The 21,741-nt window shown below is 51.6% G+C and overlaps 4 protein-coding genes across 10 annotated transcripts; 2 read left to right on the top strand and 2 right to left on the bottom strand.

Moving 5' to 3' along the window:
• Positions 1-641: 641 nt before the first annotated feature.
• On the bottom strand, positions 642-4,875 carry LOC111067470 (WD repeat-containing protein 35). Of its 2 annotated transcripts, none has more exons than XM_022356529.2 (7): positions 4,704-4,875; positions 4,536-4,647; positions 4,039-4,451; positions 3,799-3,973; positions 3,146-3,730; positions 2,682-3,075; positions 642-2,624 (listed from the first exon to the last, which is right to left on the bottom strand). In XM_022356529.2, exons 1-7 carry the CDS (start codon positions 4,725-4,727, stop codon positions 731-733), a joined length of 3,597 nt encoding a protein of 1,198 aa, XP_022212221.2. In that variant the 5' UTR covers positions 4,728-4,875; the 3' UTR covers positions 642-730. The 2 variants fall into 2 exon arrangements, with proteins under 2 accessions (XP_022212221.2, XP_022212220.2); XM_022356528.2 differs by having other exon boundaries at positions 4,039-4,472; positions 4,704-4,874.
• Positions 4,876-5,212: 337 nt separating this feature from the next.
• Positions 5,213-7,181, bottom strand: LOC111067476 (uncharacterized protein At4g17910). Of its 2 annotated transcripts, none has more exons than XM_022356542.2 (2): positions 6,184-7,178; positions 5,213-6,122 (listed from the first exon to the last, which is right to left on the bottom strand). In XM_022356542.2, the coding sequence occupies exons 1-2, from the start codon at positions 7,040-7,042 to the stop codon at positions 5,419-5,421; spliced, it is 1,563 nt and encodes a 520-aa protein (XP_022212234.2). In that variant the 5' UTR covers positions 7,043-7,178; the 3' UTR covers positions 5,213-5,418. The 2 variants fall into 2 exon arrangements, with proteins under 2 accessions (XP_022212234.2, XP_022212235.2); XM_022356543.2 differs by having other exon boundaries at positions 6,066-6,136; positions 6,184-7,181.
• A 502-nt stretch (positions 7,182-7,683) lies between these two features.
• LOC111067474 (glycerol kinase) lies at positions 7,684-14,222 on the top strand. Of its 2 annotated transcripts, none has more exons than XM_022356538.2 (3): positions 7,684-8,072; positions 11,871-12,500; positions 12,568-14,222. In XM_022356538.2, the coding sequence occupies exons 1-3, from the start codon at positions 7,898-7,900 to the stop codon at positions 13,674-13,676; spliced, it is 1,914 nt and encodes a 637-aa protein (XP_022212230.2). In that variant the 5' UTR covers positions 7,684-7,897; the 3' UTR covers positions 13,677-14,222. The 2 variants fall into 2 exon arrangements, with proteins under 2 accessions (XP_022212230.2, XP_022212231.2); XM_022356539.2 differs by lacking the exon at positions 7,684-8,072 and adding an exon at positions 10,553-10,691.
• A 2,058-nt stretch (positions 14,223-16,280) lies between these two features.
• On the top strand, positions 16,281-21,703 carry LOC111067471. Of its 4 annotated transcripts, none has more exons than XM_022356531.2 (4): positions 16,281-17,124; positions 18,122-18,354; positions 18,423-18,606; positions 18,675-21,703. In XM_022356531.2, exons 1-4 carry the CDS (start codon positions 16,341-16,343, stop codon positions 20,927-20,929), a joined length of 3,456 nt encoding a protein of 1,151 aa, XP_022212223.2. In that variant the 5' UTR covers positions 16,281-16,340; the 3' UTR covers positions 20,930-21,703. The 4 variants fall into 4 exon arrangements, with proteins under 4 accessions (XP_022212223.2, XP_022212225.2, XP_022212226.2 ...); XM_022356533.2 differs by lacking the exon at positions 16,281-17,124 and adding an exon at positions 17,432-18,038 and having other exon boundaries at positions 18,672-21,699; XM_022356534.2 differs by lacking the exon at positions 16,281-17,124 and adding an exon at positions 17,432-18,041 and having other exon boundaries at positions 18,675-21,699.
• The last annotated feature ends 38 nt before the right edge of the window (positions 21,704-21,741 follow it).

The following is a 21,741-nucleotide window of genomic DNA, read 5'->3' as shown; positions in this document are numbered from 1 at the left end:
CTAGCCTCTACTATCGATGGTTTTGAGACTATCATGATAGTATCGAGCTACAGTCGTTTCGCTTTTGATATGTTTGGATTGGTATTTTTTTGATTTTGATATTCCGTTTAATATTAATAGCTAGCTGGGACACTCAGAACTAAACAAATAATTTTATCCGATAGATACATATATTTCCTACAAGATTGGCAAGTTTTCAGAAGTCCTTTTTATTGGATTATTTACATATTAAGGTTCAAACAAAAACAGCATAAAACGAATTTGTCGTCGTTTTGTGGCGCTGCCAGACTCGTGCAATTCGTAGTTGCTGCGGGCTGCCATACCATGATATTTTGTGATATGAAATTCGTCAATTTTGATATTCAGTTTAATATTACTAGCTAGTTGGCCCTTTCAGCCCTAAACAAATAATTTTATCCGATAGATACATAAATTTTGTTCAGGATTGGTTAGTTTTTAGAACTCTTTTTCATTGGATTGTTTACATATTAAGGTTAAAAAAAAAACGGTCAAAGCATAAAACGTAAGAGTGTACGAAATGTGACGTCATTGTTGCCTGCTCCTAAATGCAATACGATATCGAGTATTTTCACTCAATTACATGCGATAGTTCTGTCGATAGGCATAAAATCGTGCAGAAAGGCAAAGTTGCTTACATATTTATTGGCGCACTTTCAAATTATTATCTATTGTGTATTTTATTATTGCAGGTTTCCATTCCCGCTGCGAGTTACATTTCTTCGGTCACGGAGGCAATCAAACTGTGGCACAAGGGGCAGGACCGATGTCGCGAGATCTCCAGGGGCGAGGCACAATGGTGGCAAGTGGTGCATATCCAAATGTTGTTTGTCGGCTGTAGAATGGGCTTCCCCGACGAGATGCAGGCCGGAAAACGGGCACCGCACTCCATGCAGGCGGGCGAGCTGTCGGGCACGGGCACGCCGCAGGAATAGCAGGCAACCATGTCCAAGTCTGCGTCCTCTGGCTCGTACTTGGAGAAGATGCTCCGCGCCAGCTGCTCGTACTCGTGCAGCGTCTTCTCGGGCAGATGGCTGAGCGTCTCCAGCTTCACGAATGCCTTGGAGCAGGTGCCAAACGCCCTGTCAGCACAGCTGGCGAGAGCCACCAGGCAGTAGATGTCCTCCAGGGGCAGCACATCCTCGTATTCCCGCAGGCGGATGGCCGTGGTGAGGGCACTGTGGATGATGCCGAAGCGCAGCTGTCGCTGGGCCAGCAGCATGAAGTGATAGGCCTCGGCACAGTGCCACATGCGCTCAATGCAGGCGGCATCCTCCAGGCTGATGGAGTCCAAGAGCGTGTTCCGGCCACTGGCATAGTCGATTTCGGGCGTGGCCACCGCCTTGAGGTACTGCTCAGCGAGCAGGGCGGCCAGAATGTAGATCTTCTTGATGCGCAGCATCGGGGCACGCTTCTCCAGCTCCCGCTCCGCCAGCTGGGCCAGGAGCCGGGCCGCATCCAGGTAGCGTCCGGCATTGCGCTGCATCTCAATCGCCTCCGTGAGGCGGCCCTCGTTGAGCAGCTGTGCCGCGTGCTTGGCAATCAGTGTGCTCACCTGCGGCATCTGATACTTCTGGGCCAGCGCCACGGCCTCGCCCCACTGCCGCAGATTCACGCACGTGTTGACGGCTGCCTTCTGGTCGCCGAACCTCAGGTGCGCCTGCACCGCCTCCGCGCACATGCCCACGGAGGCCAGCATCTCCGCCAGCTTGGGCAGCAGCGGACTCTTCTCCGGCAGCTTCTCCACGCACTCCTCCAGCTCATCGAACTGCTCCAGATGGTACAGGGCGTCCATGAAGCCCTCGATGTAGTGCGACTTGTCGTAGTACTCCTTGGCGCTCTCCCACGATCGGAGATTCGCAAAGTGATGCCCGATCTCCCGCCAGGCCGTCTCCATCTGCTGGTCAGACACCCCCGAGCCGCCCATGCGGTAGAGCTGCACCACGCGGAACCAATCGCAGAGCGTCATGCGCAGCTCGATAGCCAGATCCCTGCGATCTGCATCCAAGTACAGCTTCTCGGCCTCCTCGTACTCCCCATAGAAGGCGGCAACCTCGGCCCGCTGCAGCTCCTGGGTGTTGATGGTGCGCAGCCGCTTGATCAGCTTGATGCCCGGATAGTTGGCGCAACGCACAAACGCATTCTCGGCCGTGTCCAGCTCCAGTTTCTTCAGCGCCGACTCGGCCAGCAGTCGCCACAGGCGCGGATGGGGATTGTCCTCGATGAACTGTTTCGCATCCTCGAGTCCAACATGCTCCAGTAGGTCATCGGTGTCGCGCAGCGACTTGACGCGCAGCTGAATGATGTGCGAGGAGTTTTGCAGCTCGCCAATGCTTATGATGTCGTCCAGCAGGACGCTGGTGATCTCCAGGTCCTCAAAGGTGCAAATGTAGCCGGAGCAGGAGATGGGCTCCTCCGGATCGTTGCCCCGAAAGATGTACATGCGCGTCTTCTCCATCAGCGCCAGCAGCAGCGGATTGTCCTTGGCCCAGCTGACGGCCCACACATCCTTGCGCTCCACCCGACTGAAGTTCAGCTGCGTCTCCCGATTGTCGTCCAAGTCCAGCAACGTCATCACACCCATGTGGTCTATAATGGCCGCTCGACTGAAAAGGGAATCGTTGAAAGTGGTGGGGGAAGCACACACTCATGCACACACTCACGTCGAATTGCAGTTGATGGCCATCTTGTAGACCTTGGAGCTCATCATGTGGCGATTCCGCAGCGCCACATTGGCAATGCTGTACTCGTTGATGGCTCCCGATTCGCGGGCCACCAGCAGCAGCTTCTCGGACAGAGCCAGCGCACAGATGGGATCGCTGATGCGACGATGCGATTGGGCCTCTCCGCTGCCCAGCATCAGATCCTTGGCCATCTCCACGCCCGTCGGGGTGTCGTCAATGTGAAAGCGCTTCTCTTTGCGCGCTTTCACGCTCTGCAAGTTGGACGCGCTCTTGGGCGTGTGATAGTGCCAGATGAGGATCTCCTCCTGCGAGGCAATCGCCACATAGCTCGAATTGATGCCCACAAAACAGGGTCGGATGTCCGTGTACTTGGCTGTCGTTAGAGAGCAGAAGATTACATAGAGACATGAGGAAACCCCCCCTCGGGGATGCGGGAAACTCACAGTCCACAGTGGTGCCAATGGAGTTGCAGAGCAGCAGCTGGTAGACCCTGTCGTCGGCTGCATTGCTGCGATTCTCCAGCGTGCTGAGGGCAATCTCCTTGATGTTGCTGCTGACACACTCCACGCCCAGGACGCAGTGCTCGCTGCTGGCCGCCAGGCACAGCGTTGGCTCCACCTCCTTCAGGAAGCTCTGGTTGGATACCGTGTTCCAGAAGGTTATCACGCTCATGGGCGTCTCCCTGACGCCATTGCCGCTGCTGCTGTGGCTGTTGAGAAAGACGACCGTCTTCTCGAAGTAGCACCAGATGTAGTCGGGCCGGATGTTGGCAAAGTAGATGAACGAGTCCACGGCCATGGCGATGCGCAGCGATTTGCCCTCCCAGCTGAGGGAGGTGATGTCACTGCCTGGTACCTTCAAGGTGCGATAGATCCGGCCCAGCGGCGAGTAGAAGCACACCTGGTTGTTGTCCCGCTGCGCTGGCGCTACTGTCGCCTCCAGTGAGGTGCCACAGATGGCCAGCACGCTGCCGTCGTGGTTCCACTTTGCATCCACGTTTCGCATTTTAGTGTCAAAGATGGCGGGCCCTGAGCGAGAGAAGAGACCCAAATCAAGGTCTAGGCTGGACTTCAGGCTACATTCTCTGACCACTTACCATCGTCGTTTTCGTTGCGCATTATCTGCACCTTGCCGCACTCGTAGCAAATGGCCAGAACGGGACGATTGCGGCGGTTAGGCGAGCGACCGCTGAACCAACAGATGCTGGCTATGCGCTGACCCCGAGCCGACGAAGATCCATTGAGCCGCACACACTGAATGTTGAGCTTCATCTGCGTACACAAAGGATGGAGGATTAGCAAGGGGATTGCGGGATAATAATAACAGCGATGCTCACGGCAAAGTTTCCCTGATTGTCGTACAGATGGCACTCGCCACTGGCCAAAGCAAAGAGGATGAGACGATTATCGGGACTCCACTGGACGCCCGTGAGGTGGGTGCCCTTGAGTTCTTTGCCAAAAATGCGATTGCCATCCACGGAGCCCACGATAATGGCCCCGTCCTCATACACAATGCAGATTTTGGCCCCATCAGAGGTCCAGCACATGCTGGCCACCGTGGATTTCTTTCGGTCGTTGGTCATCTCCTCGTACCAGGAGCCCTTGTACAGCATCCAGACCATTATGACGCCGTCTGTGTCCGACGAGGTCAGCTTCTGCTGTGCATCGTTCCAGGTGACGACCCGAACCGACTCCTTGTGGCCATCCAAAGTCTGATTCATCGACAAATTGGAGACGGCCGCCAGTCCACCTTTGTTTTGGCCATTTGCCCCTTTAGGGGAAGATTTTTATCTTAGCCATATATCTGACTGATCGTCTCTATAAAGTACTATACCTTGATCCAGTTTCAAGACTTTGAGCAAACCCTCGGAGCCGGCCACCGCAATGTAACCCTCCTCCTTGTTCCAGGCAATGCAATTGAGCTTGACATTGTTGGGAATGGCAATCTGCAGATAAATGGAATTAGTTTATTGCCATTTATTGAGTAAACTAGTTTACTTGCCTTTTTACTCAGGTAAACAAACATTTTGCGCACATTAATAGTCGAAATTTTCACTTATTATGTTCGCTTTGGCTTTGGCCCATTGTGTTGCGTTGCCATGGACACGGAAAAGAGTGGTGTTTGAGCCATTACACTGCTGCTTCCCCCGCTGCACCTGTTCCATCCCCTGCCGTTCAGAAGTAAGGTTGCTAAAACCTGTTGTTTGAGCCACATTTGTTCCAATCAGCGTTATTCTGATAAAATGTTGGCGCCAAAGTGTTGTAAAGTGTACAAAAATCGAAAACTTAGCAGCACTAAAATGATTCATCGAAACGGTTACAACATGGCTATCGATGACGAATATTTGAAATATCAAATTATCTATGTGCTTATCTGGAAGGGAAGGCAAGGTAATAGCTTACATCTAATAAAGTATTTATATTGCTGTCTAAAGTGACAGCCCATCGATTAAACAAAAGTTAAGATTACAATTTTAGCACTTCGCAAGAAACTAAACACTTCTTATCGACTTTTAGAGATAATAAATTGTACTTGTTCGCGATCGGGTCGGTCATTTTGCTGCTCCCACATATGGAAGGGAATGCAATTATAAATCATTATGTATTAACTAAAATTATGGTATTTACTATTAACTGATAAAACATACAAAAACTTAGGCAAATTCAAGTTAAAGTTAAAGGTAAAATTCAATGAAATAATCACAGGAAACTTATTCTCAGGCCAGGCGGACACCTCTCTTGAGCAGCTCGTGGACCGCCTTGGTGGCCAGAAACATGTAGACGAGCAGAATGAGCACAGATTCGGCTTGGCTGCGATCCTCTGGCTTGAGGAATATGTTGACCCCGCCGGTCAAAAGGTTGGCCAGCAGAAAGAATGTCAGACCGTTCAGGTTCAGGGACTGGCAGATGGCAAAACTGCCGATGGCATTGCCATTCCTAGAGACATTGCCCTCTCCCTCCGCCCCTGCCGGCTCCAGCAGCTGACCCTTTTCCTGGCTATCGACTGCCAGCGCATGCGGATCCCGGGCCAGGACACTGTCTATGACAAAGTCCACGCCAAACAGGGCCATCCACATAATGGTGCATATGATGGAGAGCGTCCAGACGACGTAGCCAAAGTTGCACGTCACCCGGGAGATGCCAACGGCGAAGGCACTCGCCCCGAACAGGCACCACAGGATCAGCACCAGGAGGAGCAGTCGCCGCAGCTTCCGGACCATGTCCGAGTAGCTGAGCAGCGTGGCAGCCATGAGCCAGCGCCTGAGGTATATGGAGAGCAGGTACATGGCCACGAAGCCGGGCAGCGAGACCAGACCCTCCCGGTTGGCGCTGAACAGCGTCGCACGCGGCACATCCTCGTCCATCACGTAGTCGGAGAGACCGAAAACGCTGAGGGACATCTGGTGGGCTGCCAGGAGACCTAAGCCAGGAGGACTACAATTGCGATCATTTTCCGGCGTTTGGGTGGGACACGAACTTACCCACGCCCAGTGGCAGGAGGTGCACATCCCGGCGAGCCACTAGGCTGGCCAGCGATCCGAACAGCTTCGTCAGCCCCAGCGTAAAGAAGGCGTTCAGGTCGCGGCCGTACTCGTGCTCATCCTGGCCGTAGCCAACGATTAGCAGGGCCACGGTCCGCGCCAGTCCCAGCAGCAGCAGCGGCAGCGCCGCATACACCGTACTCCGGCGAAGATCTTTGGTGTGCCGCGTCCGATGCGACACCAGGCCCATGGTGACCACGAACAGTCCGATGCCCGTGTCCATCAGCTTGGCCCCGAACGTCCGGCTCTTGCGGTAGGGCCGGTGGAAGCTGCCAAAGTCGATGGCCAGTATGCAAACGGCCGTGATCAGGTGGGTCAGGGCACGCACCAGCGTGAGCACCGTGGGACGGGTGCCGCCCAGATCGAACTGACTGCGGGCGCGGGCCCGCTGCAGGGCCTGGCTGCGGAACAGGAACCACAGCGAGCAGACGAGCATCAGCAGCAGAATGTGGGTGCAGTAGTCGCTGGCCACCGTAACGAGCAGAACTACGGGCGGCACGATGAGCAGAAACTCCACGGCGTAGCACAAGGTGGGGCTGGAGCGGGGGCAGAGCTGCTGGGCGGCAACACGGGCCAGAAGCACACACCAAAATGTGGCCACAATGAGCTGCATGGACTCGGCATTCTGGGCGAGAATCTCCGCGGGCTGCCAGTCAAAGACGACGACCTGCTGCAGCCAAGGATCGCCCACGTCTACGCTTTTGTCTTCTCCTCCGCCGTACGCACTGCTGTTGTCCATCGGTGCTGGGATCGAAGCTCCCGCTCCCGCTCCAGGAACCGCAATCGCTTGACTGCCCATGACGACTCGCGGACTTCTGAGGCAGCGGCAGGCCAGCGGCTATGCGACTATCAATATGCTGATAAAACTAACACTTAATCTGCTCGCTGATAGTATAGTCCGTCCACAACTTATCGGAAAACCGAAAGATAGCATAGCCACAGCCACAGGTTAAAGCCGAAATACAGCAACAAACACACGAAATATTATTTCGTTCATGTTTAATAATAAAATGAAGTTTGTCGCATGTTTTTACGTTATCATCAGGTGAATCCCACAGTGTACCCAATTCTTATCTATGCTGGGCATAAAAAGCTTTATGCATTTCACGCCTTTTATTAAGCGATAAAACAGGTATACAGTACAGGTGCTACTGCTTTAATTGTGACAAATTACCATGCAAAATACAAGACATAGCAGAACCATTTCAATTGAAGCGAATAAAGCGCAACATGTACTATAGCTAAGATAAGGAATTCATTTTTGAAATGCTGTTTAGCGGCGATAGGTCGATATTACATCGATAATTACATGATGCTTCCCGCAGTGTGACCGTGCAGGCTTCAGGCCGAAAATACTAGCACTGAACGCAGACCGCAGCGTGGCCGTGCAGCTTCAGGCCGAAAATACAAACACTATACGCAGACTTCAGTAATAAATAAATAATTAATCAACGCTTAATGGGCTGCTAATAAGTTATGTCATGGTTACTCATTAGAGAATATCTGTGTATCATGGTGCGCAGGGAATTCCCTACATAAAGTTTAATTGCGTATTGTTGTTGTGCGATGTTTGCAATTGCTCTTGCCTAAAGTGATGTGACGTCATACAGAGGGGCCTGTCCTTTCCACATACTACGAGTATGTATGACGTCGTATGCAGCGCAATGCCACGCGGTTTCTGTGTATTGATTTAGGCTCTCAGTGGGGCGTAAGGGAATCACGTGAGTTGGCTCTCTGTCCCGCCCCCATACTGCGATCATCGTTGATGGCCGGCGGCGGCAATTGTTGTTTGCCCCCAGCACATCACTGTGTCGCCAACTATAAAAGCGGTAAGAACGCAATGCGGAAGCAATGCATTTGCATTTTGTAATTCTAAATTATAATATGTAAAATTTACGTAACTAATTGCCCAACAAGTGTAAATACAGTTCGAACTATCAACAACGGGGCGCTGCACCTTTAATGTCAGAGTGTGTGTGTGGGGCTGTGTATGCTCTCCCTATCTGTTAAACCATGACACGTGTGCCTATAATTAAAGATGCTTCTGTCCGATTAGAAGTCGTCGGCGCCACCAATTGTAATTCAACGGGCGTGACCTTTGACCTGGCGTAACGGAATATTACTTGTTGAAAATTTAGCTATCAGTTACCATACATACATATTTACATATGTCAGCAAAAGCTAGTGAAATTACTCAACAACAGAGTCAAGAGTGATGGGAGTCAATTTTATCAATGACCAGCAAATGTTTTTTTTTTTTTGCAATCACATCGAAATATGTGGCAAGTTATTTTTCATACGATATGCGATATGGTGACATATGATAAGGTTCCAGCTAAGTATAGCCCCATGGGTCATATAAATGTGTATTTATTCATGTGAATTGTGGATTGCAAACAGTTGACTGAACCTTTGATCCCCCCCAGGCAATGATTTATCGCCAACATATGCACCTGCACTCATGTTCGACTTTTCTGTGCATCGAATTATAGAGCAGGAAACCTTTATGTAGAGTTCCAGTACATAAAGGAGGGGGGGCATGCAAATGAGTTTCAGATATCGTAATCACTCGCATTACGATGTTCTGTACAGTGAATACTCTGCTCGGCATACAGTTATATTCACAGGCTACGCAAGCGAGCATTCACTATACTTATTTTGTAGACCCAAATGACACATCAAGGAACATACAATTTATTATATGTACATATGTATGTACTTATTGCTGGCCGAATCAGGCAAAAACGACTCGTCCTATACCCTGCACAAAAGAGCTGACAGCTGACAGATAAGACTTCAGTATCAGCATATGGGACCCCAGACTGCTCCACTGCATTGGGGCAACAGTTCAGGCCATTAAGCCTTCAACCCAAATTGCCTTCGTTTGTGGGCCAACACACACGCATACTCTACGTACATGTGTACATACCATACATATGTATTTATTAATGAGTTATTCACGCTGACATTTCCAGATTATAGACATTCAGTTTAATGAAGTCGCTTCGCTCCGATCACACAATGATTATATTAAGCTCGCTTCGGTCGCCGTCTTTATGTCTCCGTATATATAAGACAGCGCACTCCCCCGTTTCATTTTTGTAAACAAAATTTAAATGCATTCACAAATATTCAAATGCCATAATTTGCATTTTACTTTTTCTTTTATTTTCGCTTCGCTTTGCTTTGCTTTTGAATTGGAATTTGTCAACCGAATAACGCACATTCTTCTGTCCCGGCCCGTCAATGGAATATTTTTAATAATGGTCCATCTATTAATAGAAGAACATTGGCCAGAAGCTCTTCAACTGAATGAACAGACGCCCACACGTGAGCTTACACACACACAAATATGTATAGATGGTTTTTCGAAAGAATAGGAGTATATTCAGTGGAATAATTTGCTCACTAAAGAATAATTATTATTGTAGTAGGTACAGTTCATAATTGTGCGAACAAAGGGGTATAGGATGGGATAATTCCCTGTGCTCATGAATATGCAAATCGAATGCCTGAAACAAGCCCTAATTGCATCGTAAACAGGGCTAACAATTTCATTGGAAGTGCAGTTGGGCACAGTGGGAAATAATACAGTGTATGCATGTAAATTTATGCAGCAGGATAATGGTAAAGGTACTTTGCGTACCGCACTACGATTGCCAAAACAAATCACATTCGACCACAGTCTCACGGTAGATCCGTCGGGCAAGATGCAAATGTTGTGGCGGGTTTTTAAATGCCAAGGCTGCTGTCGCCATCGTCTGTCTGTCGACTGACGTCTGTCTCAACCAGTTGGCAGTTTATTGCACCGAGCTGGGGCTCTTCTACCGCTGCCACCCACCCAAGAGGAGGAGACCGACCCCGCTATGCTCCACTCTCTCTCTCCACTAGCGGCTGTGGGCCTGTCTTATCAGCTGTTGCTGCCTGCCACCAGTTTTATTTGATTTGGCCTGCTCCGATGGCTAGTACTAAATTCGTCGGCATTCGCGTCGTTTCCAATACACAATGCACATATACGGGAGGACGCACACAGTCGCTCGTGTGGAGACCTGGGGCTGTGTGTGTATTTGTTAGTTTGTTTTCAATACACACTTGCGAATAGTATTGAGTAGTATAGCCCGCATATTGAAAGCTCTTTCGGTGTATTTTCAGTGCGCTGCCGCGCCTTCGCCTTGATAGCGACGATGGATTTTTGACTTTCAGATACAATTTGGCGCTGGCTACGAACGGTTCGGTTGTGTTTCCATTTTGTCGCGCTCGCGTAATTTACTCTTACACCACACCACACAGAAAGCGGCAACCACTCTCGCTCGCTCGCTTTCTTCCGCTGCTCTCTTTCTTTCGCTCTCTTACACCTTAAAATATATAGTATTTGAACAAGTGTTGAACGCTCTCTCCGCAACGGTGTTATCAATAGGAAGTGCCGCCAAACCAATCGAATATCAAATGTGCGTAAAATTCGCAGCGAAGCGAAGCTAACGACCATCCAAAGTCTATCAATTCATCAAGCAAGCACTCCATAAACATCATCGAATCGAATGTTTTTTATCGCTCTTATGTTATCCTCCCATAATTGCTTGGTTTTGCCTCCGTTTTCGGTGGTTTGATATGTCGGTTAGGGTCTAACCCACGCCGGTCATCAAGGGTTTGTGTGTTCTCCCATATCTAATCATGGACTGGACACCCAGCGATTGTCGATGGTTCCTTATATGTACTACCCACATAGCAATAAAACAAAAAACCCACACACAAATAGAGGACGTTGTTTAAAGTCTCTCTTATCTCGGGATGTAAACCCTGTTCCATCCGGAAACTATTGGAAATAGTGGAAAAGTTTCAGCTATAAAGTCTGGGGAAAATAATCAAATTTAATGGCGACACAGCCCTACATGGGCTCTCTGTCTGTAGAACATATATTTCTGTATTCAGAGCTAATCATTCAGTGCACTCAATCATCAGTCTGTTATCTGCTAAGTACTTGACCTTGTCGCCGAGACCTGCGATCACAAAATACCAAACAGTTGACAATAATTTATGTGCTGGAATTCGCTTTGCACCGCAAATGGCAATCCATACAGCGAGAGTGAACAGAACCCAGGCGATGATAAGTCTTTTTGGGTGGCATTGTGTGGCTGTGTGTGAGTCGAAAGAGGGCTCGACCGTTAGACCGGCAACGAAATCAAGCCCCCCCACCAACCAGACAACAACCGCACACAGACGCCACAGTCGGGTACAAAGTCAAACAACAGCGACACAGGTCCGTCCTCCACTCGAATGGAATTGGAATTGGATTTGGGTGCGAGTGCGAACCACAAACAGAGATCTATATCTTGGGTGTGAAACATGGGTTTTTTTACACCTCTACCTCTGCTCCAACTGGAAGACTGTTCCCTCACTGATGGATCTTGTGTACACAACGGGGCGATCTTTATCTATCGAATTGTGCCCTAAATCACTCCATTCCCGCCAATATTCATTTATGTTTCATCCCATAAATTACATGTACAATGAACTCCATAAACGAAGCAAATTATGCAATAATGGGGTGTGGCCTGCGCAGACTGCGCCGACTGCCCCAACTGATTGAATGCCTATCTAATCGGCCGTCGGCGACTCTTATCTTGCAGCCAGCAGCATGACGGAGGGCAAGAACATACCCAATTCCAGTGCGGATGTGCCGTTCCGCAGCAAGGAGCTGCGCAAGCAGTCGCTGATCCAACACACGGGCCTGGTGGGCGTCATAGATGAGGGCACCAAGACCATCGGCTTCTCCATTTACACGACGCCCGAATTCACGGAGATCGCCGCCCATCGTGTGGAGCTGAGCGTGATAACGCCGCAGGATGGCTGGTACGAGCAGGATCCGCTGGAGATCATGGCCTCGATCAACAAGTGTGCCGAGGAGGCCATCAAGCAGCTGCCCGAGCAGGGCTTCACCGCCAGCGACATTGTCTCCGTGGGCATAACGAACCAGCGCGAGACGACCATCGTCTGGGACGCTGTCACCGGCAAGCCGCTGTACAATGCGCTCGTGTGGAAGGACATACGCACCAGCAGCACCGTGGATAAGATAGTGGCCAAGGTGCAGGATCCGAATCACTTCCGCAGCATCACTGGCCTGCCGATCTCCACGTACTTCTCGGCCCTGAAGATCCGCTGGCTGAAGGACAACGTGCCCGAGGTGCGGCAGGCCATTCGCGAGAAGCGCTGCAAGGCGGGCACCGTCGACAGTTGGATTGTGTGGAATCTGACCAACGGTAAGAGATCTTCAGAACTTGAATGCAACTCAAAGTGTGTGACTCCTTTTGCTATTTTGCATTGCAGGTGCCCTCCACATCACGGACGTAACGAATGCCTCGCGCACGCTGCTCATGAACCTCGAAACACAGAACTGGGACCCCGTGCTACTGAAGACATTCGCCATCAAGGAGGAGATGCTGCCCACCATTCGCAGCTGCTCTGAGATCTTTGGCAAGATCACCTCGGAGCGGAGTGCACTGCGCGGCATTACGCTCAGCGGGATCATGGGTAACCAGCAGGCCGCGCTGCTGGGCCAGATGTGCGTCAAGCCGGGCCAGACCAAGAACACCTATCGCTCCGGCTGCTTCCTGCTGTGCAACACTGGCGACAAGCCCGTCTTCTCGCGCCACGGACTGCTGACGACTGTCGCCTACAAGCTGGGCCCGCAGGCGCCCACTATCTACGCCATCGAAGGAGCCGTATCGGTGGCGGGACATGCCCTGTCCTGGTTGCAGAACAAAATGCGCATTCTGCCCGATTCACGGGATGCCGAGAAGTACGCCGAGATGGTGCCCACGTCGGGGGATGTCTACTTTGTGCCCGCCTTCACCGGACTGTACGCTCCGTACTGGCGCCAGAATGCGCGTGGCATCATCATCGGCCTGACGCAATTCACGCGCAAGAATCACATTGTGAGGGCGGCACTGGAGAGCATCTGCTTCCAGACACGCGACATCCTCGAGTGCATGCATCAGGAGTGCGGCTACGAGATCAACAAGCTGCATGCCGATGGCAAGCTCACGACAAACAACCTGCTGATGCAGCTGCAGGCAGACACCATCGGCATGCCGGTGTTCCGGTCGCAGCTGATGGACTCGACGGCCTTCGGGGCGGCCATGTGCGCCGCCCAGGCGGAGGGCATCGATCTGTGCAAGTTTGAGCCGGAGAAGCGCTACTACGAGAACGTGCACTACGACACGTTCCTGGCCACCACCACGGATGTGGAGCGCAAGGAGCGCTACGGCAAGTGGAAGCGGGCCGTCGAACGCAGCCTCGGCTGGGTCATCAAGCAGAAGAAGACGCGCGAGCATACCGAGGAGAACTATCGCATGTTGTCGTCGCTGCCCGCCAGTATATTCCTCATCAGTAGCTTTGCGATGCTGGTGCACTCGTTTGCAGCGACTGCACAGTAGTACTGCCAGTGGGTCCATTTACACGGACTTGTGTGTGTGTGCTGCCAATCCCCACGCCACTTCACTCCACTCCACTCCATGACATTTCGATCGGTTCTCGGTTGTGATAATAATTATTATTTTTCCTTTTACGCACTGCTGCACTGCAATGTATGTACATAGATAGAGCTCTCTTCGGGGCATCCCACCTCTGGAGAGTCTAAAGAGAAAGATGGTTAAACGTGCTTTAAACTCTGTAAATAGTTACGATAGCCTACGGACCATAATCTTAGGCAGAAAGTCATTTGCTTTAACCTATTTTAAGTATACTGTAATACGGTTTACCATGTCTATATTTTATCGTACCCCCTCCCCTCTTTAACAACGAAATTGTATATAGCCAAAGGGCACAAGCGACGACTCTTAAAATAATTAGGTACCCCAACACCCCCACCCCCACCTCACCACCATAATTGTACGTGTACGTTTATATGTATGTATGTATGTCTGTATAGTGATTACGTCCCCTAACTAATAAACATTGCTCTTCATTGGCGATTTACCAAGAATTCTCTGATTAGGCTGTTTCCGTTTACTGCGATAATATACTTCAAATGGAACACAACGCTGGAAAAGAAGGCTTAAGTCCAATAACTCTTCGAACTTGTGAAATGGATAAGATTATCTCTGATAAAAGTACATATTGGGGTTGGTAAATATGTACATATACTCTCCTCTATTTGCTTTCTTATAATAATAATAGATAGTAATATTACGAATCGCATCTCTTGTTGCATCACTTGTTTTCCCATTTGCAATATTGCAAACTCCCTTCAGGTGGGAGCATCGCGCGTGCTATTAGCAAACGGAAATGTCAACAACAACAGGAAAATATTTATGACTCAAGTAATCGATTGATTAATAGATGGGGGTTGTGGGTGTGTGTGTGTGTGTGCTTTGAACTTAATGGCACGAATTATTGCCCAATTTATAGGTGTGTCAGAATACCGACTAGAGCTAGTCCCCGTAGATATCGGATTACAGAAATAGAATCAAATAATCTACGTCGCTGTTGGTTCACAGTTAATCTTTGGAAAATCTCAGAAAATATTTAAGTGCACCGAAAATAAGTTTGCTGGCTGCCTTAGTAAGTAGTACGACGCTCTTCCAGGAGTATCAATGGCCGAATTCGAGGAGCACGTGGACTCAGACAGTGCAGTGCGCTGATTCCCATGATAATCTTAAGAAAGAATGACCTCGAACCGCTCCAGAAGAGTTGGCAAATGTGAGGCCAGCTTCGAGTGGGAATCCTTCGTCTTGCACCTGTCTAAGGCGCTCTACATATGTGTGTACATTACATATCCCATCCACCATAGCCAGTTTGGACTGTAAGATGGATCACATTTAAATTGGATCTCATAAAACCCACACACAAACACACGCAGAATTGGTTCTCACACGCACGCACACTTGTATGAATGAGAGTTCCAACAACAACAACAATAACAGACCCTTTCTCAGATCCAGGTAGAGCCAGGTAAAATACAAAAAAAAAGAAGGTAACAAGAACCATACAAAGAAATTGATTTTCTCTGTTCGGGGCTGCGGGTCTTCACATACACACGCACACACACAACAATGAATCAGTGCAACAGCAGCAACAACAACAGCAGCCAAGACACCAGAACCGGAATCGAATCCGTTTGATGTTGAAGCGCGAGCGCGCACCTTTTGGGTCTTCAAACAGGCAACACAACAACAAAATCACTCGCACACATGTACACACGGACACAGGAGTGCCTTGCTGGTGTGTGTGGGTGTGTGCTGGCTGAGCTCGAACCGATTTGATTCACAATTCCCATCGCAACAGGTTCGTTCGATCACTTTCAGTGCTAGTGCTGCCAATATTTTTGAATAAAAAAAAGCTAAATTAACTAAAAATAAACGAAAGTAACTTAAATTTAAACAAAAATAGAACGAATTAATATTATGATACTTTTCATTTGTATACCCTGTACTCAAAGATTACGTGGATATATTTGTGGATGACTAATGGAATTTTTCACGCTATTTTTTGTTTGAAAAAAAGCTAGATCTGACGGCGAGTTTTGGCTGGGCAACACTGATCGTTTGTTCTTTTGTCCAACGTCGCGCAGCCGCGACTCTGTCAGCCGTGTTCGAGTTGCGTGCGCGGATTGTTGGTTTGTTTGAATGGTGTTTTGGATTGGATTGGATTTGGATCGTCTTTTCTTGTTTTTGCTTCTCCCTGTGTGTGGTGTTGTGTGTTCCGTGTTCCGTGTGCCTGTTTATGTTAATGTGAAGCCGATAATTATTTATTTATTCCAAATGCTTGCAAATATTGCAGAATTAGCAATAAATTTGGTCAATTCGCGGTGCTTGAAATTGGAAGCGTGAGACCCCGATCCGCACACCCATTATGGATGGCGGTTGCATGTGTGCGTGCCAGTGGTGGTATGCAACATAAATAAGCATTTCGAAGCTGAAGGGTCAAACCGGTTTAGCCAACGCAGACGCCACTGGGGGCACCACTTAGTCATGGAGGAGGAGGAGGCAACATCATCGACAACAGCAGCAACAACAACTGTTGCTGCAGCAGCAGCAGCAGGAACAGCAGCATCCTTGCAACGTGTCGGCTCGCAAGCGAGTCTAGAACAGGCGTCTCCCATGTCCCCCAGCCAGGTGGTTGCACCGGCGCCCCATCACTATCATTACATACAATATCCGGCGCATTATCACCAGCCGCAGATGCAGATGCAGCTACAGCCGCCGATCCAGCAGCCAGCCAGCCAATGCCAATGCCCCTGCTCCTGCGGGCGGGCCCCACAGATGACCCAACTGCCGCCGCCGCCGCCGCCGCAGCAGCAGCAGCATCCATCGCAGAACGGCTCCATGGCTGTGGCGGTGCTGGTGCATCAACAGGCCTCTGTGCCAGCCGCAGCAGATCAAGCGACGCCACTGAAGACGCAGTCGGCCCAGTCCCTGCTCAACCACTCCTACCAGGCGCTGCACGAGGAGCAGCAGCAGAGGGATCGGCTCAATCTGCAGCTGGACACTTCGGTTGGCGGCGGCAGCTGTGACTGCGACCTGGAGTGCAGCTGTGCCGCCAACGGAGGCTCTTCCCTGGCCCAGCACAAGCGCAGCCTGCTGGCGGATGCCATGCTCGGTGCGGACGAGATTACGGTCAGCGAATCCGACAACAACAGCACCATGATCAAGAAGAAGAAACCCCGCTCCAGTGGCGGTCAGCTGCCGCCCAAGACTCAGCCCACGGGCGACAGTTGCAACGACATTTACCACGACACGGAGCTGGATGGGGCAGTAGGTTCGGTGCCCTCCCTAGGAGGAGCTGCTTCGCGCGGCAGAAAGTCCCAGAATCTGGATGAAAATCGTCCGCCCCTGCCGCCACGCCCACCGCCCAGACCGCGCAGCAACGGAAATGGATCCATAGGTGAGTGGCCCGCATCGCATCGCATCGCATAGCGCCAGTGGTGCCAAAATGAGTCACGTATCCCCTTGGGGGGATAGTCACTGATTTGTCACCCTTTTTATCTGTGGCCTGCCAGCCTCCGCGTGTCATCCTGATGCTTCCTCATCCGCATATCTGGCCACAGCGCCTGCGCCTTGCCTCCACATCTCTCTCTCTGTCTCTCGGAGAGAGCTGCTGCAGGTCGAAATGATTGCTTGGGGGATGGTTCCATGGCTTCCATCGGACGGTTGGATGGTTGGAAGTGTGTTAATGTCAGTCGGGATTTTCAGTTGACACCGTTCCGTTCCTGTTATTGCAACAAACGCACACTCCCCAAAGCACATCCGCAGATCCCTGCTTTTCCGTACCCCCGCCGCTCCTGCCATAGCCTCAGCCACAGCCACAGCCTCTGCCTCTGCTTCCCGCCTCTCGGTTCGCGCAGCTGCCACCAGCAGCAGCAGCAGCAGCAGCGGTGGCATCTCCATCAGAGCCATCAGCGACTTCTGTGTAGATATTTTTCCGTTTCGTTGCGGAGCAAAAGAAAAAAAAAAAAAAAAAACAAAAAGAAAAGAAAAGCGAGTGACGAGTGGAAGGGAAGGCGAAACCAAAAGAAAAATAGAAGCAATTGCGGAACTGAGCTTGCGAAAACGTGTTCAGTTCAGGGAATCCTCTGCTGCATGCTCTTCCGCGTCCTGGCCAGAGCCACCATGTGGGCGTAGGGCCAGCCAGTTTATGGCCAGTGTTAGACGCGAGACGACCGCAAGGCTTCCAGCAACAAATCCCTGCCAAAATGCACGGCTATCCGGTGATGCAGTTCGTGCAGTACAGCATGCCGCCGCCCTGCTCCTGGGTGCCCGCTCCGCCCCCGTCCTCCGGCAATGTGGATGCCCATCATCGTGGTACTGGCTCTCGACTCCTCTAATACCCAAACTGATTGCCGATTTTGTGTGTTCTTTTCTGTTCCCTCTCCCCACTGCAGCCCATCGGCATGGAGCTGGCATCAAGAAGTATGTGGTGTGGTGCCTCATCTGCGGCGGCTTTAGCTGCCTGCTTGGCGTCCTCTTCCTGGGCGTCTACTTCCTGCTGCACTCGTACACCATCACCGTGGGCAACTTTGAGACGGTGCCGACCTTCGTGCCCGCCACACTGCTCATCCTCACCGGCATCTGCATCATGAGTCTGGCCCGTCGAAGGAATCGCTACAGCTATCTGGTAGGTGTCGCCACTCCACTCCGCTCCACTGGGACGTTCCTTTAACCCGTGTTCCATGTGACTTGCAGATCAAGCTGTCGGGCGCCTGCGGCCTGGTCTCCGCCCTCACCTGTGCCCTGGTCACGGTCACCACCACCGTGCTGCACATGAGTCGCCTGCAGGCGTTGCGGGAGTGCGAGTACGCCCAGAAGACGCGCACCTGCACCTGCTACTCGGACCTCATCGAGTCCCAGGTGGATCGTGTGGACAAGGGTAAGCGTTGTCCTGTCTTTTATGCATTCCGCTTCCCCCACTTATGTCATTGCCTGTTTCCTCAGAAGGAGTGCGTCTGGTGTTCGACTCGCTCTCCGACTGCGGCGTTGTCCATGGATCGCTCTACTCCTGCCTGCGGGCCATCTTTGGGCTGTCTGTGGCCGGAGTGCTCATCGCCGTCTTCAGCTGCATGCTGGTCTACCAGCTGCTGAGCCATGAGCGCAAGAAGATGTACTGGGAGCAGCTGGAGTTGCGCTGCCGCTCCCTCTATGCCAGCCAGGCGCCGCCACCCTCTATGGGAGCTTTGGGGGCACCCGGACGGATGCTCAATTGTCGCTGCTGCGAACAGTGCCACGCCCATCGGCAGATGACGCTGCCGATGCAGACCACCGCTTATCCCTGGGACGAGGCCACGGTGGCGGCAGCAGCCGCGGCAGCCGGAGGCGGCGGAGCGGAGCAGCGCTTCTGGGCGGCTCAGCCACCGGGCAACTTTTATTCGCCAAATCCCGGCGGTGAGGATGCCTCCGGACAGTGTCGAGGCGGTGACCGGGGAGGAGCGGGAGGAGGCGGACGCAGCAGCAGCGGCTGGAGCTGGCCGAGAATGCCATGGCAGCGCACTACTCCGGACACGGGACGACGATTCCGGCAGGCAGCAGCCAGTCCGGACTCCCAGTATGGTTTCAGCTCGGCCACGGCCATGACGGCGGACGGCAATCAGATGCTGATCGAGGAGCCGGCAGTGGGTGCCGCCTACAATGGCATGCCGCCGCCCAATGCCCTGCCCTACGGCGTGTGGGGTCCGCCGCCGCCTTACAGCGATCCCAACAGCCCTGCGAGGCGTGGCTACTACCAGTATCTGCAGCCGGCGGCTTGTCTGGCTGGCAATCCCTCAACCACGACGGTGGCCCTCACCCAGGAGCAGCTGCATCAGCAGGCGATGCAGCACCAGCACCAGCACTCACACGCGCACGCACATTCCCAGCAGCAGCAACAGCAGCAGCAGCTGCAGTTGCAGCGAATCCAAGGCCAGTCGGCCACTCTGGAGCGGATGGATGGCCTGAGCCTGAGCAGTATGACTGGCAACATGACCGGCATGACGTCCGCACGCTCCTCCGCCTACAAGTCGAAGGTGGAGTACGAGAACACGCCCTCGGACAGCGACGGAGGCGGCAATGTGAGGGAGAGGGATCGCTGTTCCAACACGCTGCCCACGCGGAAGCTGAAGAAACGCATCGAGGCGGGCACCGGGGCCAAGAGCATCGGACCCCAGAGCAATCCCAGCCAGCAGCGGCCCAATGTCCAGCAACTGTTTGCCAAACAGGAGCAGCAGTCGCCACTGCAGCAGCATCAGCAGCAGCAACAGCAGCAGCAGCAGTCCACTCAGGCGGGTACACAGACACAGACACAGCTACAGTCGACGACGGGCGTGGAGAACAGCGGATATCAGGACTCGAACGGAGCCATAGCCAAGGACCAGGTGGTGGGGTCTCTGCTACAGGACCCCGCCGAGTCGGAGGTCTACTTTGCGGACGTCAGCAGCTGCTGCAACATGTCCGTGAAGAACGACAACTACTACGACAACGCCCATCGGCATCAGGGGCACCACCACCATCAGCACCAGCACAGCAACTGCAGCCACAGCAGCACACAGAGCAACGCCAACACCAACAACTCCTCCTCGGCGAACGAGGACTATTTGGCACAAAGATTCGGCAGACGCGAGCACTCGATACGCAGTCGTTTGCCCATTCCCCCACAGGCGCGGCTCGAGGATGACTACGAGAGCTCCAACCTCAATATGCCCACGATGAAGGAGCAGCAGCAGCAGCAGCAACAGCTGCAGAAGGAGATCTCGCGCCAGAGCATGTGCTCCGTGGAGTCGGAGGCCAAGACTGAGTTCACCGACCTGTCGCCATCGACGCCCTGCGGCGGATCACTGCCGCCGCCGCCGGCAAACTTTGCCAGCGATCCGCCGTGTACGCCCTGTACGACGGGTCAGCAATCGCCAAGTTTTGTCGCCTCGTTTCCGTACTCCTCGGAATCGCAGTGCCTGGAGGCGCATCGCCGCTCCACAAAGAACATCCACGAGCTGCTCATGGCCGGTGGCGGTGGAACCTCAGCGGTCGGCGCAGACTCCCACTACGAGGTGATCAACGATCGGAACAATCCAGTGGGCAGCTATCAACTGCAGCGGGCCATTGCCGGCGGCAGTCACAAGCACAAATCCAAGTCGAAAACGCGTTCGCGGGAGCAGCTGGACATCTATGGGAGTGGCGGAGGAGCCGATCGCTCAGACTGGTCCTCGGACGGGGGACGTTTGTGAGACAAAGCTGGCGACGAGGTGTTTGTCTAGACGGAGCGGAGCAGTGGTTTCATCATCATTATATACTCAGTGGGGACCCTGTGTCCCCGCTCGATTCTTTAGTGTCCTCTCACTTTGGTTTGTCCGCATACGCATCCACGGCCACGTCCACCCGCCGCACACAACCACTAAATATCGTCGCATTTGTAATGTTTGCCATCCAGAAACAGAGGAACAGAAATTCTTCCTCCCCCTCTCTCTCTCTCACACACTCTATCCAACTCAAAGGCCCTTGGCGGCCATGCACACTTTGCTTTAACTATTTTACGCGAAATATCCTTTGCATAGTATATACACATAGTTTATATTGAATATTGAATATTTACTAATGGTAACGTAACACAATATTGTAGCATTGAATTGAATGTTGAGAAATTGTAGCAATGATAACACACTGTGCGACAGCGATTTTGTACTTTGCACGCGACAAAAATTGGAATTTGCCAACCTCTGCCCCCCCCCCCCACCATATTGTTTTTCAAAATTCAAAAACTCATCCAGTACTACAAACTAATTTTTGTCGCGGTGCTAAAGTGCATTCAAAAGTTTCCATTTTGTTGCACAGTGTAATCTATGAATATTATTATTATATACAAATTATGTTATATTTACCTGCGTATTTACATAGTTGCATACATATACACAACACACACATATACATATATAGTATACATATATATATACATAGTTAGTTAAATGTTAGAGCGCAAGTTAAATTTATTAATGAACAAAGTATATCCGAAGCATTTTAACAACAACAACAAAACCAGAGT

The sequence above is a fragment of the Drosophila obscura genome, unplaced genomic scaffold (assembly GCF_018151105.1).
Source record: "Drosophila obscura isolate BZ-5 IFL unplaced genomic scaffold, ASM1815110v1 contig_1, whole genome shotgun sequence".
In the NCBI taxonomy this organism is placed as follows: domain Eukaryota; kingdom Metazoa; phylum Arthropoda; class Insecta; order Diptera; family Drosophilidae; genus Drosophila; species Drosophila obscura.
Note: the sequence above shows the minus strand (reverse complement) of the source record. Positions and strands in the feature narration are given on the sequence as shown.

What these genes read in the sequence shown, in the direction of transcription:
- LOC111067470 (XM_022356528.2), bottom strand. Translation starts at nt 4,727, where the DNA reads ATGTTTGTTTACCTGAGTAAAAAG. An exon ending in ACAATCAGGGAAACTTTGCC is followed by an intron (nt 3,974 to 4,038) that starts GTGAGCATCGCT and finishes TTGTGTACGCAG; the next exon opens with ATGAAGCTCAACATTCAGTG. An exon ending in GCCATCAACTGCAATTCGAC is followed by an intron (nt 2,625 to 2,681) that starts GTGAGTGTGTGC and finishes TTCCCTTTTCAG; the next exon opens with TCGAGCGGCCATTATAGACC.
- LOC111067476 (XM_022356542.2), bottom strand. Translation starts at nt 7,042, where the DNA reads ATGGGCAGTCAAGCGATTGCGGTTCCTGGAGCGGGAGCGGGAGCTTCG. An exon ending in CCTCCTGCCACTGGGCGTGG is followed by an intron (nt 6,123 to 6,183) that starts GTAAGTTCGTGT and finishes CTCCTGGCTTAG; the next exon opens with GTCTCCTGGCAGCCCACCAG.
- LOC111067471 (XM_022356531.2), top strand. Translation starts at nt 16,341, where the DNA reads ATGTCCCCCAGCCAGGTGGTTGCACCGGCGCCCCATCACTATCATTAC. An exon ending in GGAATCGCTACAGCTATCTG is followed by an intron (nt 18,355 to 18,422) that starts GTAGGTGTCGCC and finishes TGTGACTTGCAG; the next exon opens with ATCAAGCTGTCGGGCGCCTG. An exon ending in GGTGGATCGTGTGGACAAGG is followed by an intron (nt 18,607 to 18,674) that starts GTAAGCGTTGTC and finishes TTTCCTCAGAAG; the next exon opens with GAGTGCGTCTGGTGTTCGAC.
- LOC111067474 (XM_022356538.2), top strand. Translation starts at nt 7,898, where the DNA reads ATGCAGCGCAATGCCACGCGGTTTCTGTGTATTGATTTAGGCTCTCAG. An exon ending in TGTCGCCAACTATAAAAGCG is followed by an intron (nt 8,073 to 11,870) that starts GTAAGAACGCAA and finishes CTTATCTTGCAG; the next exon opens with CCAGCAGCATGACGGAGGGC. An exon ending in TGTGTGGAATCTGACCAACG is followed by an intron (nt 12,501 to 12,567) that starts GTAAGAGATCTT and finishes TTTGCATTGCAG; the next exon opens with GTGCCCTCCACATCACGGAC.